Source organism: Halichoerus grypus, chromosome 8 (assembly GCF_964656455.1).
Source record: "Halichoerus grypus chromosome 8, mHalGry1.hap1.1, whole genome shotgun sequence".
Taxonomy (NCBI): domain Eukaryota; kingdom Metazoa; phylum Chordata; class Mammalia; order Carnivora; family Phocidae; genus Halichoerus; species Halichoerus grypus.
Genome location: NC_135719.1, coordinates 88164995 through 88186853, shown reverse-complemented (window position 1 = coordinate 88186853; position 21859 = coordinate 88164995). Strand labels below are relative to the sequence as shown.

The following is a 21859-nucleotide window of genomic DNA, read 5'->3' as shown; positions in this document are numbered from 1 at the left end:
ATTTAGCAATTAAAAAACCTTTTATTTAGATTTCATCTGTACTTAACTGAAGTTGTAGTATTTCACCATTTATATCAGTCTTTTTACAGTTTTTAACAGTTCTTCCCCTTAAAAGACACCCCAATAGATGTAAACATGACCCTTACATTGTTTTCAGATATCAGCAGAGCAAGCAGTTCAGAAATAAGAGACATAAAAGGAAGAATTTAATTTTAGTTGGCAGACCTTAAATGACTATAGAAATTCAGAGAAGTTCAGCACTGATGAAAAGCTGATCCCATATTGTGGAGCTACTGTCTGACACGCTCCTCTCTGCTTTCTGCCGGGTCTCACAAACTCCTGTCCCTTTCCAGGCTGGATTGATGTCACCTGGGATGCTGGTGGCTCAAACTCTTACCGTATGGGCGCAGAAGGAAAATTTGACCTCAAGCTTGCACCAGGGTACGACCCTGATACAGTGGCATCACCCAAACCTGTTTCATCCACTGTTTCAGGCACAACGCAATCATGGAGCAGCTTGGTGAAAAACAACTGTCCAGACAAGACCTCTGCTGCTGCAGGCTCCTCAAGTAGAAAAGGAAGCAGCAGTTCTGTGTGTAGCGTGGCCAGTAGCAGCGACATCAGCTTGGGTTCGACCAAAACGGAACGGAGATCAGAAATTGTAATGGAACACAGTATAGTTTCAGGAGCTGATGTCCATGAACCAATTGTTGTTCTTTCATCTGCTGAAAACGTCCCTCAAACAGAAGTAGGGTCATCTTCCAGTGCAAGCACCAGCACCTTAACAGCGGAAACGGGAAGTGAAAATGCCGAAAGAAAGCTAGGCCCTGATAGTTCTGTTCGCACTCCTGGGGAGTCTAGTGCAATATCCATGGGAATCGTTAGTGTTAGTTCTCCTGATGTTAGTTCAGTGTCTGAGTTAACTAATAAAGAAGCAGCTTCACAACGGCCCCTTAGCTCTTCAGCAAGTAACAGACTGTCAGTGAGTTCTTTGTTGGCTGCCGGGGCCCCTATGAGCTCTAGTGCAAGTGTACCTAATCTGTCCTCAAGAGAAACATCTAGCTTGGAGAGTTTTGTAAGGAGAGTGGCAAACATAGCACGGACTAATGCCACGAACAACATGAATCTAAGCCGAAGCAGCAGTGATAACAACACTAATACTTTGGGGAGGAATGTGATGAGCACAGCAAGTAAGTGAGCTTTTCCTTATGGAACCCAATGGTTTTTCCACTCGGAGGGATGCACAGTAGGGTTTCTTGGTCAGTGGGTTCTGGCTGCAGTCTTTAACTAGATCATTAACCGTGTTACAAACAACTACGTCAGATTTAGCACTTCAGGAATCTGTTGTTAAGTTCTATAGAATCATGATCTCTTAAGAATTTAGATCAGGTGTGATAAAGAACCTCTTAATCTGAAAGGATAAAAACAGTAACACACTTCTATTTTTCACTCTTCTAAGAAAAATTGTTACGTTCAGCTGCATGAGGAAATAGATGACTATTAAATATTGTCATGGTCAATTGAAATCAGAGCATCACACTGGTTTAACTTTGCCTTAGGTCCTAAATTGATACTAGCTTCTGGAAGGCATTTAATTCTAACTTAAGCTAATGGGTTAAAGAAATTCCTTTGGAAAATATCATTGGGAATTAGTGCATTGCCTGTTTCACTTTTTAAAAAAAACAAGGCTTAATTTTTTGAAAAATAACAGTGCTGTACAAACAAGGATTCTTAGTTGGATTTCAGTTGGGTTCCCAAAGTTGTTGCTTTTCAGCCTTTTAATAATTAGTGTTTCATGATCTCATTCTTTTATTCTAAATATATAACCTAGTTTTTCTTAGGTTTATACAATCCCACCAGTTGTACTGATGTGCTTCATTTTTATCTTTAGCTTCTCCTCTTATGGGTGCTCAGAGTTTCCCCAATTTGACCACACCTGGTACCACATCAACAGTGACAATGTCAACGTCCAGTGTGACTAGCAGCAGCAATGTAGCCACAGCAACAACAGTTTTATCAGTTGGTCAGTCCTTAAGTAATACTTTGACTACCAGCCTCACATCAACCTCCAGTGAGAGTGACACAGGTCAGGAAGCAGAATATTCCTTATACGGTAAGTGATAGTTTAAAATACTTAGGTATTTGTGTAGTGATGCTTTTAGTATGTTTTCCTGCTATGTTGTTTTTAACCGTCAATTAGAAAATAATTATCCTCTCTTATTATTAAGATACGGCATCTTCATATAAGATGAAAATACTCTGTGCTGTGGGGGACTATTAGATTATCTGATTATAAGCGGACATCTAGGAACTTTTGTGTCCTCCTTTTTTACCTTTTGTGAACTAATGAAGTTTTATTGGAAGAATCATGATAACAAAGATATTGGACGCCTTTATCAGAAAAGAATAGAAGTGTAAGAGATTAATAAGCTTTGTAAAGTTATATTTTTTGTATGCTATAATGTAAGAAGAAAAATACTCCCCCTGTGTGTCTCCTCTACTCTCAACACTCTGTTCACAGAGCCCTTCACTGCTGGTACCGCTGACTACCAGATGTTTGTGAAGTTTGCCCATACCGAGCAGTGTTCAGACACCCGCTGGGTGTCCTACGGTTTAACTCAGTTGCTCAGCTCTGGCACTGTTACCTACCTGGAATTAGTGCCACATCCCATAGGTAAAGGGCCCCATTCCATAACACCATCTCTCCACCCCTTCAGACACAGATCCAAAGTCCAGGTTGTCATCCGTGCTGCAGACTGGCTATAAATTGGAAGCTTCCGTGACCCTCTCCTCTGGTTTGATCAATTTGCTGGAGTGGCTCACAGGATTCAGGAAAACATTTTATTTACTGGATTAACCGTTTCTTATAAAAAAAAGGGTATAATTCAGGAACAGCCAGATGGAAGAGATGCATAGGGTGAGGTCTGGAAGGTCCCAGGCACAGAGTGTTTGTCCCTTTGGAGTTTGGGGACCCTGCCATTCCACGGATGTATCCTTGTCTACCAGTCTGGAAGCTCTTTGAATCCCCCATTTGCGGGGGTGGAGGGAGGAGGTGTTTAGAGGCTTCATGACTTAAGCGTGATTGATTAAATTATTGGCCATTGGTGATTGAACTCATATATCTGGCCCTTCTTCTTTCCCCAGAATATTAAAGAGTTAGGGCTACTGGTTGCCTTTTTTTTTTTTTTTTTAAAGATTTTATTTATTTGACAGAGACACAGTGAGAGAGGGAACACAAGCAGGGGGAGTGGGAGAGGGAGAAGCAGACTTCCCGCGGAGCAGGGAGCCCGATGTGGGGCTTGATCCCAGGACCCTGGGATCATGACCTGAGCCGAAGGCAGACGCTTAATGACTGAGCCACCCAGGCGCCCCTACTGGTTGCCTTTTGAAAATTATTGTTAGATGATTACAATTTCCTTTTTCACATTTCTAAAACTGGAGGACTCTTTAAGGGTGCTACTGTATAGGACCAGAGGAATAGCTGCCTTATAAAGTAATTTCTATATGCAAACTTTTACTGTGTTAGATTTTGAGGGACGTGATTCTGTGATACGGTCAAATCTATGAAATAAGGAGCTATTTAAGTGTTCTTATACTCTGATAAAGAGAAGATCATGAGTAAAAAAAGCCTTGACTTCAGTAAATTGTAACATGTGAGAGATGAAATTTCAGTACCTAAAGTAAGATTGTTTTCCTTTGAAAGTAAGCCAAAAGTGGAATTGAAAAAAAAAAAAAGTGGAATTGATTGTGTGCATGCACGTATGTGTGTACTACCACATCATGTTCATGAGAACCACTCCTAAATTACAGGATGGCACCTTACATGTGTTAGGGATAATATATTTCATCAAATTTAAGATGCCATTATAATTATTTTATGTCACTAAGGAAAAAATGTTGCCAATTTAGCTGTGACTTGCCATTGCCTGTAAGACACGTTCTGACTCCAGAATATTAAAGTGTTAAAAAAAAATGTGTGCTTTAGAAACTAATTGAATATAATATCAGGCCTCTTTCTTCTACTAGCCGTCTAGTAAAAGGTATTGAATTTTAGTCCTGTGTAATTATTAGATTTAAAATATATATATTTGTTTCAGAGGTTTGCAGATAAAAGGTTCTACCAAGTATTTATAAATTGTCTTCTGAATGTTCTTTTGGAATGTGGAGTGTGTAGTGTCTTTTTATCCACAGAAATTTTTTTCCTTTCATATCCAGTAAAACTTCTCCTGCTTTAGTCCCATTATTACTTTCTGTTTTCAGTTCTTGTGCAGAACAGCTTGTCAGCATTTTCATTGTGTGGGACTGTGTTTCTCTGACACAGACTTCATGGGGGGGGCGGTGAGGGAATATGGATAACATGAAAGATGGTACATATATTACTCCATAGTAAATAGGCAGTGTCCATAAGTAGTTGTTATCATTAACCTACCGGGTCACGGAGCTAAACCCAGCCTCTCTGATTGACTTTATTCTGCCTTTTCCCTTATATGATATTTTACAGTTTTTATTTATATGTTCTTTTGCTTTTCTTCTTCTTCTTCTTCTTCTTCTTCTTCTTCTTCTTGGTGGGGAGGGACAGAGGGAGAGAGAGAATCTTAAGCAGGTTCCATGCCCTGCATGGAGCCCAGTGTGGGGCTCAATCTCATGACCCTGAGATCATGACTTGAGCCGAAATCAAGAGTCAGATGCTTAATCGACTGAGCCACCCAGGTGCCCCTCATTTGTTTACTTTTTAAATGCCTCTCTCCCCTGTAAGCTCCATGGGGGCTCAGACCATGTCTGTTTTGTTTACAGCTATATATATCTGGTGCCTAACACAGTTCTTGGCACATAGTCAGGTATTCAGTAGATATTTGCTGACAGAGTGAATGACTCCAAAGTGTTCTCTTCACGCCATGTTATGCTTCCTATGGCTGATGCAGACAATTGTGATAGGATTGTTATTTTTAAACCTAGCCCGTATTGTTGATCTTTTCTATTACGAGTTTGTAGACTTGGATTTAGTTTGTGGTCATCCTTTATCTTGCGTTGTTTTCTTTTTTTTAAAGATTTTATTTATTTTTCAACAGAGAGAGAGACAGCGAGAGAGGGAACACAAGCAGGGGGAGTGGGAGAGGGAGAAGCAGGCTTCCCGCCGAGCAGGGAGCCCGATGTGGGACTCGATCCCAGGACCCTGGGATCATGACCTGAGCCGAAGGCAGACGCTTAACAACTGAGCCACCCAGGCGCCCCTCTTGCGTTGTTTTCTACCATTCTTGTGACCAACATTACTCATTTTGTATTTGTGGTGGTGGAAGAAGGGTGGGATCACTCAGTGTGGTTTTTATACTTGTCTCTTGAATTTTACCTTTGTTTTGTAAAACCAGTACATGATAACCTTGTAATGCTTTGTTAATTGTGTTGAGAATAAGGTTGTTGGTTTTCTTTTCTAGATTTCCTGGATAGCTGCCGTGCCAGTACTCTGTTAGCTGAGCTAGATGATGATGAAGACTTGCCTGAGCCAGATGAGGAAGATGATGAGAATGAAGATGACAATCAGGAGGACCAAGAATACGAGGAGGTTATGGTAGAGAGTGTCTCCCATTCTCTTAACTAACATAAGATGTTAATAATTGAAATGTAGAGAGGAAAAAGCAAAGTCCTGGTTAAACTTTGAAATAGGGAAATATGGCATGAGTATGAAGAATGTTAATTAAGAAAAGCACCTTTAATCTGAGCATTTATGATTGTCTTTTAAGAGAAAATAAAGTTTGTATTTGGAAAATACTAAATGTCACATGCTGATGTTTTAACAGGTTTAAAAGTGTAAAGAACTGCACTGCTCCTAAAGAATATAATTTTCATGTTTTTTTCACAATAATTAGACTATTTTAGTATGTACAGTTTTGTGGGCAGTATCTCTGTATTAGTTCATCAGTCTTTACAGCTATGAGGTAGAGGCATAGAATAAGTAATATGTCCTAGTTAATGAATCAGTTAAGTACAAAAGTGGGGACCCAAGCTTAGGAAGTGATCTAGAACTCTTAATGTTTAACCACTGTGATTGTCTTCAAACTGAACTTTTGCCTGAGAATACCCTTTATTGTAACTTTTTTATTTCTCTTTATAAAATGTTTTTAGATTTTTAAAAATTTCATAAGTTGTTTTTTAATGGGGTAAAGAACTCCCCAAAAATGCTTTTAGTATATCTTACTTAAAAACAGATATTATTGTAGCATATTTCTTGTGAAGGTTCTGTATGATGCATGGTGAATATAAAGCATTCAATTTATAAGTTTTCTGAAGATGGCTAATGAATATGAAGTGTTTTAATGATAGTTTTGATGATAAGGGTTAAGGCTGAATGGGGATGTATATATATGTGTGTGTATATATATATAATATATACACACACACAAGTCAAATAATTAGACATGTCTCTTCGTATTTTCTTATTTCAGATTCTGAGACGTCCATCCCTGCAGCGTCGAGCTGGCTCTCGCTCTGATGTAACACACCATGCTGTCACCTCGCAGCTACCACAAGTCCCTGCTGGAGCAGGAAGCCGACCTATTGGGGAGCAGGTAGTATCTTAATGTTTATCTTCCCTACAGTGTATTTTTCCCCCTTTCACAGTAAAGCATCAACCAAAATGCCTAGAAAAATATATGGGGGTTGAGGTGGAGGTGAGAAGCTACCAGATAAACAAAAAGAAATTTCCCTTACTGCTTGGGTTCTGTATTCTAGAAACAGTCCATGATTGCTCTGGCATAATGCATAAAGGAGTTTCTTACTTGAAAGCACTTCATCTTGGCCCTCGGGTAACAGTGAACATTTATTAAAATGATTAATTGCTATCATCTAAGATTTAGTTTTCAGTAATAGTAGTAGAGATTATATTAGTCTATTAGCTGAACATTTATTGATCTTTAATTATATCGTAGCCATTGTTTTCAGTACTTTCCATGTATTAACAACTAATTCAGTCCTTTCAACAACCTTTTGAGGGTTATTATTAGCCCTAACTTTCAGATGAAGTGATTGGTAAAGGTCACACGTAGAAGTTTTGGATCTAGGACTAAAACACAAACATTCTGGCTACAGAGCTGTCAGCATATATGTCCATTTGATGTGTTATAAAAGCTAATTAAAGGGCGCCTGGGTGGCTCAGTCGTTAAGCGTCTGCCTTCGGCTCATGTCATGATCCCAGGGTCCTGAGATCGAGCCCCGCATCGGGCTCCCTGCTTCTCCCTCTCCCACTCCCCCTCTTGTGTTCCCTCTCTAACTGTGTCTCTCTCTGTCAAATAAATAAATAAAATCTTTAAAAAAAAAAAAAAGCTAAATAAGTGTTCGGAATATGAGGGGCTATGTGTGTGTGTTTAAGTATATACATAATTGTTATTTATTACATCAGATATTTACAACACTTAAATTCATTGATCTCTTTTTTTTGTTGATAGTAAAAGTGAAGAGGAGAAGAAAATGTTCCTTTAAAAAACTTTCATTATGGGGGCACCTGGGTGGCTCAGTTGGTTAAGCGGCTGCCTTCAGCTCAGGTCACGATCTCAGGGTCCTGGGATGGAGCCTGCGTCGGGCTCCCTGCTCAGTGGGGAGCCTGCTTCTCCCTCTCCCTCTGCCTGCCGCTCTGTCTGTGCTCTCTCTGTATGTTTCTGTCAAATAAATAAATCTTTAAAAAAAAAAACTTTCATTATGGAAATTTTTAAACATGCTCTCTGTGAGTTAGATGCAGACCCACATGTTTAACATTCATTATGTTGAATGACCAATGCTAGCATGAGAGGGACGCAGTGCCAGTACTTGGCCTGTTTTTAAACTAGTGTAATAACTCTAGTCCTACCTTTCAATGTGTGCTTTTTAAAAAAAAAAATAAGTAGCCACAGTGAAGTATTCGAGCCCTTGCACTTCAAGAAAGGTGGTCTTTATTTCCAGTTGTCTGTTGGTTCTGTTTAAGATGGATGTTAAAAACTTGGAGCCTGAAAGAATTCTCAATCAAAAAAAAAAAAAAAAGTAGAATAATGCAATGAATCCCCAAGAATCCATCATCTGACAGTAATGGTTACCAACACTTTGTCAAACATGTTTGATTTATTTGCCCCATAGTTATTTAAAGTATTTTCCAAGCATTATATTTTGTATATAATTCAGTATGTAATAAAATTTACTTACATTTTTTGAAAGCAACTTATTTAAAAATAATTATAAGTTCACAGATTCACAGGAAGTTGCAAAGATAGTAGAGCGGTCTTGTGCCCTTTGCCCACTTTCTTCCAGTGGTTACCCCTTACCTAATTAGAGTCTAATATCAAAATCAGGAAATTGACACTGATACAGTGTATGTATATGGTTCTTTCTCATTTTATCATGTTTGGATTAGTGTAACCACCACTAAGGCAACTTACTTTTGGTAAGCTTAAATCATTAAGAAATGGGGGCGCCTGGGTGGCTCAGTCAGTTAAGTGGCTGCCTTTGGCTCAGGTCATGATCCCAGGGTCCTGGGATCGAGCCCCGCATCGGGCTCCATGCTCAGCGGGGAGTCTGCTTCTCCCTCTCCCAGTCCCCCTACTTGTGTTCCCTCTCTCGCGGTCTCTCTCCCCATCAAATAAATTAAAAAAATCTTTTAAAAAAAATCATTAAGAAATGTGTATGCCTATATATGTTTATGTTGGCTCATTTTGTTGTAAGAAATATGGCTAAATAAGGAAGTGTAATAGCTATACAGAGACGTATTTAACATACACCTCATTTTAAAGATAGCACATCACTTTTGCAATAATGAAAAGTTTTATCCTGTTTATATGTGGAATTTTAACAGGAAGAAGAGGAGTATGAAACTAAAGGAGGACGTCGGAGAACATGGGATGATGATTATGTACTCAAGAGGCAGTTTTCTGCTTTGGTTCCTGCTTTTGATCCTAGACCTGGTCGTACTAATGTCCAGCAGACGACTGATCTAGAGATTCCACCCCCAGGTACTGTGTATTTTAGTTTTGTGATTCATTTTGAACAGATACCAAATAATGTTATATGTAATCAGGAAAGTAAGTGGCTACTTATATATGCAGGTTATAAATAAAAGTTTTCAAAAAAAGAAAAAAAACTACATATCAGCCACAAGTCCTTAAAAGATACAGATTTTTTTTATTTATTTGAGAGAGAGAGGGAGAGAGCACAAGCAGGGGGAGGAGCAGAGGGAGCCCGATGCGGGGCTCAACCCCAGGACCCCGGGATCATGACCTGAGCCGAAGGCAGACGCTTAACCACTGCACCACCCAGGCGTCCTGATACAGATTATTTTTAAAGGAGCAAATTGCAGTTCTTTAAAAACATGGTGTTCTGTGTTTGCGTAATTTTTAAAGGAAGGCTCATTTAAAGGTAGATAATTTGTATTCTCTATTCTACTGGATCAAAATTGCTATGGATTATTCCTCATTTATGGTCTTGAGTTAGTCAGCCTGGTAACTCTCTCTCACAACTCTGTTTTGGTTGTAATAGGCACACTAATGATCCCCAAAGGTATGCAGGTCCTGACCTCCGTAATCTGTGAATAGGTTACCTTAATATGACAAAAGAGACTTTGCAGACGAGATTAAATTAAGGATTTTGAGATGGGGGAATTATCCTGGATTATCCAGGTAGGCCCAGTGTAAACATTAGTGTCCACATAAAAGCAGTACAGGAGGGGGGGCGCCAGAGTGGCGCAGTTGGTTGGGTGTCAGACTCTTGGTTTCGGTTCAGGTCGTGATCTTGGAGTCATGAGAATCAGCCCTGCGTCGGACTCTGTGCTCAGTGTAGAGTCTGCTTGAGACTGTCTCCTCCCTCGGCCTCTCCCCCTCTGCGCTCTTGCTCTCTCTCTCTCTCTAACGTAAGTAAATAAATTAAAAAAAAAAAGCTTAAGAGAAATACAGGAGGGTCTGAGACAGAGAAGGAGATTTGACAACAGGAAGCAGAGATCAGAGTGTTGAGGGGCCATGAACTGTGGAATACGGGCAGCCTCTAGATGCTCGAAAAGACAAGCAAACAGATTCTTAGAGCTTCCAAAAGGAACAAAGCCCTGCCAACCCATTTAAGATTTCTCCCTTCTAGAACGGGTTGTTTTAAACCACCCAGTTTATGGTAATTTATTAAAACAGCAATAAGATGCTAATATACTGAGCAAATCACCTAATTTGTGTAAGCCTGAATTTTCTCATCTCTTACATGGAGAAAGTAATAGTTTCTCTTTGACAAGGTAGTTAAAAGTTTTAAATGAGGTAAAATATATAAAGTGCTTAGCATGGTACCTGATGTGTGCCTCAGTAAACATCAGCTATAGTAATCAGTATACTATCCTTAAGGAAGACTTAAATGTTGATTAAGTATGGAATGTATTTTTTACTTGATAGAACGAAAGCTGTGTTAAATAGGGGGAAGTAAGTATGCTTCATAGTGTGATGTTCTATGGTGAGTTTGCATATAGGCTGAATCAAGATGTTCCAAGATCCCTTCAAAAAGAAAAACCTATGCTACGGAATATAAACAGGTACAAATTTTCTGTAGAGCTCTTCGGCAATATATTTCATATTGTTACTACCAGAAATCTATAGTAAAGAAATACTGGCTCTGCACCCAGATTTATATACACTGATGACTACACAAGTATTATTTATATTGTCAGAAAATTGGAAATGACCTTCATTATTTCCAGTAACAGGGATATGGTTCGGGTAAGGTTTAATGGAATGTCATGCAATGAATAAAAGTAATACTTCAGAAGATTATATCATGATATGAGGAAAAAATTGCTGAGCTAATGAAAAAGAAGAGTACACCACCAAATACACTATGTACCTATTTGTGTGTGGCGGGGGGGCGGTACCTCACAATCCACTCATTCAATGTGAGCAGAAGGTTGACAGTTCATTGACTAGAGTCTGTGGTTTTCTCAGTATGTGGTTTTCTCTGTATGTAGAGCTATGAATAATTTTAGTGTTCTGATTTATAAGAATAAAATGTTTCTGAAATATTCATATAGTTAGCATGTGTTTTCTTAAAACAATGAGAGATCCCTATCATGTGCATAAATTCAGCTTTAATGCTCTGTCTTTAAGTAACCTAGATATATTGTTCCCATTTTCTAAAAAAAAATTGTTGAGGCCAGAAGAGTCTTAAGTAGCTGATGTCTTTACTAATATCTGACAGAAGAATTTAGATTTCATGTAGCTTTGTCTCCCGGTGCAGTGTTCCTTATGGACTGCTTGCTATAGTGTAATTATTTTTGATGTCTTCCATATTTTTAGGAACACCTCATTCAGAGCTCTTGGAAGAAGTTGAATGTACTCCGTCACCTCGATTAGCCCTCACTTTGAAAGTAACAGGTCTTGGAACAACTCGTGAAGTTGAATTACCACTCACCAATTTCAGATCAACCATTTTTTACTATGTACAAAAATTGCTTCAATTGTCCTGTAATGGCAGTGTGAAATCAGATAAACTTAGGCGTATTTGGGAGCCAACATACACGTAAGAGATTTTAACATAATGTTTTAAGTAGATATTTTCATGATGCATCAGCCTAGAAGCATTGTATTTCTATATTTTTTACTATAGAAACAGAAAATACTTGGTTCTTGTTCTCTTGGTTTACAACGGGATAAGAGCATTTCTGACTCCTGAGGTAGAATGTTTTAAGGTTTCAACTGAAAGTAACTTTAGAAATAAACTAGACTCTAGTATCTTATGTAATAAATGTTGAACTCTTTGCATTTGTGTATGAGGTACTAAATATTTTCTGTTTTTTGTTTTGGGGTTTGCGAGTTAAGCCTACCGCTCTTTGTTCATTCATTCATTGAACAAGTAATTAATAATGACCGTGGGCACATTTAATGTTTTGGTGGCTCATTCTGTTAATCAGTAAAATGAGCCTGGTTGTGAGGAATCAGTGAATTAATACATGTAAAGTGTTTTCAGTATTGTCTGGGTGCTCAGTATTACCTATAATAATTATTAATTATTATTTATTATTTAATAACAGCTTAATATATAAATGAAATTTTAATCATCCTATAAATCTTACTTTTATTTTTCTGATGTTCTCTTAACATCATTGATAATTTTATGTAATGTCTAATAAAGTGATCTCGATCCTTTTGAGATAAAACAGAAGGCTATCATGATATTTCTCCCCACCCTGTTCAGTTTTCATTGGAGTTTCAAATTTTATCTCCACTGCCTTACGTGAACATAAAGGCTCCTGGTCCTTGTTTTTCTTATCCTTTTTTTCCATCTAGACATAGAAGCGCAAACCATTTCTCATCTTTTTTTATTTTTACAACAATAAATGAAAGTTATAACACATGATATAGCATATTACTTCATATCTTTAAAGATCCTAGGTTTGACAAACGTATGCAATCTTTGCAATTATGCTAAATTTATAAATAATAACTCTTTTTCAGGAATATGATTTCTGCTGCTTTCCCCCATGTTTAACAAATTGAATTTTTTTTTAAATAAATTGTCCCTGAGTTTAATGTTTAAGCATATGGCTAATGAATGACATCATTCATGTATTTTTTAAAGAATTGAAGCCTTATTGGAAATAACCACAAATCATTTGATTTATGAATTAATGTGAATAATATCTTCATGTTTAGAATCATGTACAGAGAAATGAAGGATTCTGACAAAGAGAAGGAAAATGGAAAAATGGTAAGTGATATTTAAATGGATCTTCTTGGCTACTTAGTGAAAAAAAAGGGAAAATAAAGAAAAACTAACACTGTTTTAATTGAACATTTGAGGGGAAAAAATCACTAACATGGAATTCTTTAGATGAGGTTAAATGCATGATTTTAAAGCTACCTTATGTAATGCATGTGAAATAGCATAGACTTTTAATCAGGAAAGGCCAACATTTGGTTTTTCCTATTGTAGGGTTGTTGGTCTATAGAGCATGTGGAACAGTACCTTGGCACTGATGAATTACCAAAGAATGACTTGATAACCTACCTGCAGAAGAATGCAGACGCCGCTTTCCTGCGCCACTGGAAATTAACTGGCACTAATAAAAGTATTAGGAAAAACAGAAATTGTTCTCAGCTCATAGCTGCATATAAGGTATATATTGGCATCAAAACACAATTGGGAATGGCTTTGTGCTTTGTTTGCAGCTTTTAAAGATTCTTAAGAAAAAGAGGTTCATTGGGACATGTTTAAAAAATGAGGTTGAATTAACATTGTTAATATGCCAAGTACTAAAACTTCAAATATGATTTGTGGTATTGGATCTAAGTACATGGTTTTAACTGTGGCTTACGGTGGTTATAGTTTATTTGGGAATGGTTTAGAACACATTGATTTTCAACTTGGGTAATAGTGTTTTTATTTAAAAAGAAGGCAATTTGAAAATTTTCAGCATTTTCAAATACTTATAGGATGATACAGTGCTTTTCTCGAAAATGTGATTAATGGCTAGTTTTACTAATTGTTTCTATAGGATTTTTGTGAGCATGGAACAAAGTCTGGATTAAACCAGGGGGCCATTTCTACTCTTCAGAGTAGTGATATTCTTAATTTGGCAAAAGAACAACCTCAGGCCAAAGCTGGCAATGGACAGAATTCTTGCGGAGTAGAAGATGTTCTTCAGCTTCTGCGTATTCTCTATATAGTTGCAAGTGACCCTTATTCAAGAATATCCCAAGAAGGTCTGTAAGAATCCTTGTTTCATTTCTGTGGCATTTTTAAAAGGAAGTCAGTTTATATTTTTATTAATTTTATTAATTTTACAGAAGGCGATGAGCAGCCTCAGTTTACTTTTCCACCAGATGAATTCACTAGCAAAAAAATCACAACAAAAATCTTGCAGCAGATTGAGGTAATAAAATCAGATAGTTGAACTCGTTAGTCTTTAACTTTTAGACTTTCAAAGTATTGTCTCTTCTTTTTCTACTTTCCACCATCTCTGCTATTAGTCTCTGATTTGTTGATTTAGGCCATATGGTCCATTGGCATTAATTTCTTTCATTACTTTTAAGAACTGACTCCTGTTTTTCTTTTTAAATAATTGTATGATGACATTGTTATTTGTTAATTTGCAGGAACCGCTGGCATTGGCAAGTGGGGCTCTACCAGACTGGTGTGAACAGTTAACCAGCAAGTGTCCTTTCCTAATACCATTTGAAACTAGACAGCTTTATTTCACGTGTACAGCATTTGGTGCATCAAGGTAGGAAGTACTTTTATATTTTTTTAATGTTATATAAGCTCAAAATGTACAAATATACTTTATGTCAAGACTGATGGAAGGAATATATTATCTTGTTTTCTTATAAAGAGTTGTAGTGTTTAAACGTTTTTTTTTATTTCTAGTTGGATACATGCTCTCCTACAGTTGACCCTTGAACAATGTCAGGGTCAGGGATCCCAACCCTCCCTGCGCAGTTGATCATATTTAAAGATCTTATTTATTTGGGGGAGAGAGAGAGTTCATGAGTGGGGAGAGGGAAAAAGAGAGAGGGAGAAGCAGACTCCCCACCCAGCAGGGAGCCCAATGTGGAACTCGATCCCAGGACCCTGGGATCCTGACCTGAGCCGAAGGCAGACGTTTAACGACTGAGTCACCCAGGCACCCTTATTTATTTATTTTAGAGATAGACAGCATGAGCAGGGGGAGGAGCAGAAGGAGAGGGACAAGCAGACTCCATGCTGAGCACAGAGCCCGAAGCAGAGCTCGAATCCATGACCCTGAAATCATGACCTGAGCTGAAATCAAGAGTTAGACGATTAACCAACTGAGCCACCCAGGCGCCCCTAAAGATTTTATTTTTAACTAATTTCTACACCCAGCATGGGGCTCGAATTTATAACCCCAAGACCAGGAGTTAACATGCTCTACCAACTGAGCCAGCCAGGTGCCCCCAAAAGAAAATATTTTAAAATCAGTAGCATTTTAATGATGGCTTTCAGTTTGTATCACAGTAATAAAGATAGCTTAATGATTTTTTAGTTTCTCCATAGTTAAGAAATATTCATTTGTAATTTTTTTTTTTTTAAGATTTTATTTATTTATTTGACAGAGACACGAGAGAGGGAACACAAGCAGGGGGAGTGGGAGAGGGAGAAGCAGGCCTCCTGCTGAGCAAGGGCCCCGATGCAGGGCTCGATCCCAGGACCCTGGGATTATGACCCAAGCCGAAGGCAGATGCTTAACGACTGAGCCACCCAGGCGCCCCTAATTTTATTCTTTTTTTTTTTTTTTTAAAGATTTTATTTGACAGAGACAGCGAGAGAGGGAACACAAGCAGGGGCAGAGGGAGAGGGAGAAGCAGGCTTCCCACGGAGCAGGGGGCCCGATGCGGGGCTCGATCCCAGGACCCTGGGATCATGACCTGAGCCGAAGGCAGATGCTTAACGACTGAGCCACCCAGGCGCCCCTTCATTTGTATTTTTATGTATCATAAGTTTGTCTATTTTTTAAATTGAAATATAGTTGACAGGCCATGTTACATTAATGGAAGGTGTACAACAGTGATTCAGCAACTGTGTACATTATGCTGTGCTCACAAGTGTAGCAACTGTCTGTCAGCCATACAATGCTATTAGAATCCTATTGACTGTATTCCCTATGCTGTTCCTTTCATCCCCAGTTTTTGTATATTTTTGTGTCACATGGGATTGGGACCACAGACCTTTATTTTGATCTGTTAATTACTAATTGTAAAGAGGAAAAATACCTAAGTATTTTCTCAATTTGTTTAGGAAAATAATAAAGGGGTTTATATGTTTTAAGAGAGGAAGCAACAATTTATGCAGTAAGAAAATCTAATTCTGTCGCCTAATAAAATACTATTTTTAAAAAGAATAGTTAAATCTTTGAATTAAATTGCTGGTTTAGTAGTACATTCTAACTATTACTGAACGGTAGAGCTACATAAATATTTTTCTATTTTAGAGCAATAGTGTGGTTACAAAACCGACGTGAAGCCACTGTGGAAAGAACAAGGACCACCAGTAGTGTCAGGCGAGATGATCCTGGAGAGTTTCGAGTGGGTCGTCTCAAGCATGAAAGAGTAAAAGTCCCACGTGGTGAATCACTGATGGAATGGGCTGAGAACGTCATGCAAATACATGCAGATCGGAAATCAGTTCTTGAGGTACCTCACTCACATATAATTTCTTTTAGTATGCAGGAATGACAGAAAACCAGCAAACCTGTATGTTCCACAGCATGCAAACTACATTAGATAGAAATGAAAAATGGAGAGGGATTTCTCTGCCCTCTATGCAAGGCCTTTCCCTCTGATAGAGCATCTTTTTTAAGAGGATGTCAGCTCACCTCTTCAGAGGTCAGGATCTTGTGATTTGATGAGCAGCAAAGAGTATCTTCACTCTTGAGGTGGGAAAGTGCTTGGTCTTTTTGAAGGACATTACTCTTTTCTTTCTTTCTTTTTTTTTTTTTTTCAAAGATTTTATTTATTTGCGAGAGAGAGAATGAGAGACAGAGAGCATGAGAGGGAGGGAGAAGCAGACTCCCTGCTGAGCAGGGAGCCTGATGTGGGACTCGATCCCGGGACTCCAGGATCATGACCTGAGCCGAAGGCAGTCACTTAACCAACTGAGCCACCCAGGAGCCCCAAAGGACATTACTCCTTTCTTAACAAAGCCTGAGCCGAATAATGGCACTCACTAAGGATTCTTTTTGATACTCTGTATTTTACCTTTATATTAAGCTCTGCTATTAGATATCTGCAATTTGGGAGCATACTGTTTTATAATATTGTTAGACTGTGCTTGGCATTATATCATTGGCCTGTGTTGAGAGATGTTATGCAAATAACAGTAAAATTTAATATCCTTACTATAGAGATGTTACTGTAGGCATTGTTGATTATATCCTATATACCTGTTATTCCCTATATGAGGGACAATGGAAGAAATCTCTCTCATAAATGTGAACCAGCTGCTTATTTTATCTTTTTTTTTTTAAAGATTTTATTTTATTTATTCGTTTGAGAGCACGAGTGGGGGATAGAGGCAGAGGAAGAGGGGAAAGCAGACCCTGCTGAGCAGGGAGCCCAGTGTGGAGCTTGATCCTCATCCCCCCTGAGATCAGGCTCTGAGCTGAAGGCAGACGCTTAACTGACTGAGCCACCCAGGCGCCCCTTAGTTTATCATTTGAATCAGAGACTGATCATGACAAATATGATACATCTCTAGAAAATATATAAGGCTTTTAGGACTTTCACTTTAAACTCTCTTTGCCTTCATCTTATTCTTCAAACTAGATCAACCTCAATTATTTTATTTTTTTTTAACCATGCACTATATGTTTTTATAAGCTGCCTCAAATCACTTGTGGAATATGTAGAGTATGGATAAAAGCCTTTAAAGTGATTGCCTAAAGTCAGGAGTAAGTGCAAGAGTTTAGGTTTTAGTGTTACATAGACACACATACACAGCTGTATGCCAGTTTTTCCTCAAGCAAATGATGTAATCTTTTTATCTAAAATTTGGTTTCCTTTGGTGTAAAAAAAAGAGATGAAAATCTATTTTATAGGGTTGGTGTGAGAAATAAATTAATGAACAGTGTGGTGAACAATGCTCACCACAGTGTTTATGCAGTGGTGTACAACAAATACACTTTTTAGAAAAACTAGAATAAAACTTCTGTGTTGTCTATAATGGGTTGTGTATAATATTCTACTGCTGTTGCGGGGCGCCTGGGTGGCTCAGATGGTTAAGCGTCTGCCTTCGGCTCAGGTCATGATCCCAGGGTCCTGGGATGGAGTCCCACATGGGGCTCCTGGCTCAGCGGGGAGTCTGCTTCTCCCTCTCCCTCTGCCTCTCCCCCTGCTCATGCTGTCTCTCTCTCTCTGTATCTCTGTGTCTCAAATGAATAAATAAAATCTTAAAAAAAAAAAAAAAATTCTACTGTTGTAAAAAAAGACGTATTGGCAAGAATGGGATCATTTAAGAAAAATTTTTTAAGCTCACTTTTCCCCACAATTTGTTTACATTTTAGGTTGAATTTTTAGGAGAAGAAGGAACTGGCTTGGGCCCTACATTAGAGTTTTATGCTCTGGTGGCAGCAGAATTCCAGAGAACTGATCTGGGAGCTTGGCTTTGTGATGATAATTTTCCAGATGATGAATCTCGTCATGTAAGATTTAGTTCCCATTTTGTGATTATTTGTGATTCTGCTTTTAGTATTAAAAATAGGTTATGCTTTCAGAATTTAAGCCAGGCTTTCTGACTCTCTTTTTTATTATTGATTAGATGCTATTAAAATGTTCTTTCAGTCACCAAAAACTATTTAATAAAAGGTGTATACATAAATACTTTAACTAAATTGATGAAGATGTTTAATATTTATGCATCTTTTATCTAATTTTATTTGTATTTCTCCCTCTAAAACACTAGGTTGATCTTGGGGGTGGATTGAAACCTCCCGGATACTATGTGCAGAGATCATGTGGACTGTTCACAGCACCATTTCCACAAGACAGTGATGAGCTTGAAAGGATCACGAAACTCTTTCATTTCCTTGGAATTTTCTTGGCCAAATGCATTCAAGACAATAGACTTGTGGACTTACCTATTTCTAAGCCTTTCTTTAAACTTATGTGTATGGGTGACATTAAAAGCAATATGAGTAAATTAATTTATGAGTCACGAAGTGATAGAGACTTACACTGTACTGAAAGTCAGTCTGAAGCTTCTACAGAAGAAGGTCATGATTCACTCTCAGTAGGAAGCTTTGAAGAGGATTCAAAATCAGAGTTTATTCTAGATCCCCCCAAACCAAAACCCCCAGCTTGGTTTAATGGAATTTTAACTTGGGAAGACTTTGAACTAGTAAACCCACACAGAGCCAGATTTTTAAAAGAAATTAAAGACCTTGCTGTCAAGAGGCGTCAGATTTTAAGCAACAAAGGTCTTTCTGAAGATGAGAAGAACACGAAATTACAGGAACTAGTGCTAAAGAATCCATCAGGTTCTGGGCCTCCACTTAGCATAGAGGATTTAGGGTAAGTTTTTTATACATGTTTGTCAACCTAATGGATGAATAAGTTTTAAAGCTTTTGTTTCTTTGTCCCCACTAATAGGCAATGTATGAGTTCAGTAGTCTGTTAAGAACAATAATATGCTGTAGGAAATATTACTGATTTGAATCTTTGAATAGTTCATATTATAAAGACAACACTCAGAATACCAGAACATAGTGTATTAAATCATCACATCTCTGGAAGATTATCTGATTTATCAAATATGATTAATGTGTATATCTTACAGGAAAGTCCAAAGCCAAAAATATTTTGAGAAATCATGGCTAGTTAATATAGTGTACTTGGCAGTGCTCAAAATAGTTTGGTCTGTATGTAGGCCTTATGCCCAATGGCTTAGCTAACTCAAATGCTACACATCTTTTGATAACACTCTGTTAATTTGTATACATGTAATTATTATACCCTTAGTATGTTTTACTATGATTTTGGGCTGACTGAAAGTCTTGCTTTCTTCTTCTCTCTTTCTTAGTTGATAATTTTGAGAGGTTTTGTTTGATAATTTACTATATATTCAAGGTTTGATTTCAGGGTAGGGACAGAGCGTGAATAACTTTAGTGAAGGAGTAGTTTCTCCTTGAAAAAAACAAAATAAAGATGCTGCTGTCGTAATTTATTGCAAAAACCCTTACTTTGTTAATTTTGTGCCATAAGAGAGAAGTGAAATATGGAAAGGTGGTGGTTTCATGCAATCTTTGCAGAGCCAGGTTTGGTAATGGTTGTTCTAATAGTTTTTGTGCACAGGGGTTTTGCATTCAAAAGTCCTCCTACTTAACATCTAAGCTGGTATACTGTTTTTTGTTGGAAGGGTGCGGGGAGTGGGGGTTCATGGTTTTGGCAGCAGTGTTTTATTTATTTTTTAAAGATTTTTATTTATTTGAGAGAGAAAGCACAAGTTGGGGGAGGGGCAGAGGGAGATGCAGACTCCCCCTGAGCAGGGAGCCCGATGCGGGGCTCCATCCCAGGACTCCAGGATCATGACCTGAGCTGAAGGCAGACGCTTAACCAGCTGGCCACCCAGGTGCCCCTTTGGCAGCAGTGTTTTAAAAATTAAACACCAATGGTAGCTGAATGTTAATCCAGTCCTTTTTGTCTTCCCAGTTTAAATTTCCAGTTTTGCCCTTCCTCAAGAATATATGGTTTTACAGCTGTGGATCTCAAGCCAAGTGGGGAAGATGAGGTAATAAAAATTTTGTTTTTGATGTAGTTGTAAGTTCAGAACATCTTCTTAATGAGGCCAGTTGTAGTAGGTGCTACTGAAATATTCCTAGATATTAACAACAATGTTGGCAAATTTTCCTTTGTAGATGATAACAATGGATAATGCAGAAGAATATGTGGATTTGATGTTTGACTTTTGTATGCATACGGGTATTCAGAAACAGATGGAAGCCTTTAGAGGTAATTTTTAGGGCTCTTTAACTTAATCTTTCTCCTTTCACTTTGAGACATTTGAAATTAAGGTATTTCTCTTGTCAAGAATTGTAGGTAATCTCTAGATTTGCCCTCTAGTTTCCTGTCTTCCAGATAGTTAGGTCCCACAGAGTACCCAGAACAGGTTGGAACATTCTCCAGCTGTGGTATACCCTCAACTTGCTCCTCCTGAGTAATGCGGGACTCACTTTTGGCCTCCATTTCTTCATTTGTATGTGGACATAGGTTGCGTACTTTACACATTACATGAATTAAGCCAAGTTAGAACCTAAGTTCTTAGGTGAGAATTGAAGCAAAATATATTAGACTATTCATCACATACTAGTTTTGAAAATGAGAATATAGCTTTGGCTAGCCTTGTATGACACAAAAAGCTGGTTAAGAAATTACTAGAATTTGGCTACTGACCATAGTGACTGAATATCTCTGTTCACATTTGCAGTATTAAGTGAAATTTCTGTACTTAAAACCTTAGCACAGCTTTGATTTCAAGCTATTTTAATTTATATTTGTTTTTTCAAGCATTTATTAATATTTTATTCATATTATGTCCATTTAGTTGATATTAGCTATTTTGATTTGAAATTTGGTATTTTGAAATTGTAACTTAGAAATTGAGTTGTGTGTTTTGTTTTTATTTTTTTGCTGTATATAATGTAGATGGGTTTAACAAAGTTTTTCCAATGGAGAAATTAAGTTCCTTCAGCCATGAAGAAGTCCAGATGATACTTTGTGGAAACCAGTCACCATCCTGGGCAGCAGAGGATATTATTAATTATACTGAACCTAAGTTAGGTTATACACGTGACAGGTATGTATTGGTTATTTTCTAAGGTCAACAAAATAGTTTATGTCCCAAAATCAAATGGCAGATTCTCTAAAGAACTACGACTTAGTGAAGTGAGAAAGCTGTTTTCATATCCATTGATAAGGCTGAGTTTACACAAAAAGACAACCGGTCTTTGTTGGTGTTAAGATTCCATTTTAATTGTTCACTATTTAAAAAATTGGGTAAATAGTAAACCGTTAGACTTCATTTTTTTAAAAAAGATTTTATTTATTTGAGAGAGAGCTAGAGAGCACAGTGGGGGTGGGCAGAGGGAGAAGCAGACTCCCCGCTGAGCAGGGAGCCCAATGCAGGGCTTGATCCCAGGACCCTGGGAACATGACCTGGGCCGAAGGCAGATGCTTAACTGACTGAGCCACCCAGGCGCCCCTTTAAGCCCTTAGGCTTCATTTTATATTAACATTTTTTTTTTTTTTTAAAGATGTTATTTATTTGAGAGAGAGAGAGTGAGCGAGAGAGCATGAGCAGGAGGGAGAGGCAGAGGGAGAAGCAGACTCCCCACTGAGCAGGGAGGCTGGTGCGGGCTGGAGGCAGGCGC

The 21859-nt window shown here is 38.0% G+C and overlaps 1 protein-coding gene across 11 annotated transcripts in view; it reads left to right on the top strand.

Annotated features, from left to right (window-relative positions):
* Positions 1 to 21859, top strand: part of HECTD1 (HECT domain E3 ubiquitin protein ligase 1) — an 86776-nt gene that overhangs the window by 61593 nt on the left and 3324 nt on the right. For 2 of the 11 annotated variants that reach the window (XM_036093102.2, XM_036093101.2), the window contains exons 25-41: positions 354 to 1190; positions 1892 to 2113; positions 5433 to 5566; positions 6441 to 6563; positions 8813 to 8969; positions 11277 to 11499; positions 12633 to 12687; positions 12913 to 13095; positions 13475 to 13682; positions 13767 to 13852; positions 14076 to 14203; positions 15929 to 16130; positions 17999 to 18136; positions 18397 to 19004; positions 20142 to 20220; positions 20348 to 20441; positions 21135 to 21285. In XM_036093102.2, coding sequence (XP_035948995.2) covers positions 354 to 1190; positions 1892 to 2113; positions 5433 to 5566; positions 6441 to 6563; positions 8813 to 8969; positions 11277 to 11499; positions 12633 to 12687; positions 12913 to 13095; positions 13475 to 13682; positions 13767 to 13852; positions 14076 to 14203; positions 15929 to 16130; positions 17999 to 18136; positions 18397 to 19004; positions 20142 to 20220; positions 20348 to 20441; positions 21135 to 21285 — 3628 coding nt within the window. The remainder of the gene's footprint in view (positions 1 to 353; positions 1191 to 1891; positions 2114 to 5432; positions 5567 to 6440; positions 6564 to 8812; positions 8970 to 11276; positions 11500 to 12632; positions 12688 to 12912; positions 13096 to 13474; positions 13683 to 13766; positions 13853 to 14075; positions 14204 to 15928; positions 16131 to 17998; positions 18137 to 18396; positions 19005 to 20141; positions 20221 to 20347; positions 20442 to 21134; positions 21286 to 21859) is intronic. The other 9 variants (XM_078053531.1, XM_036093104.2, XM_036093103.2 and 6 more) reach the window with 9 other exon arrangements.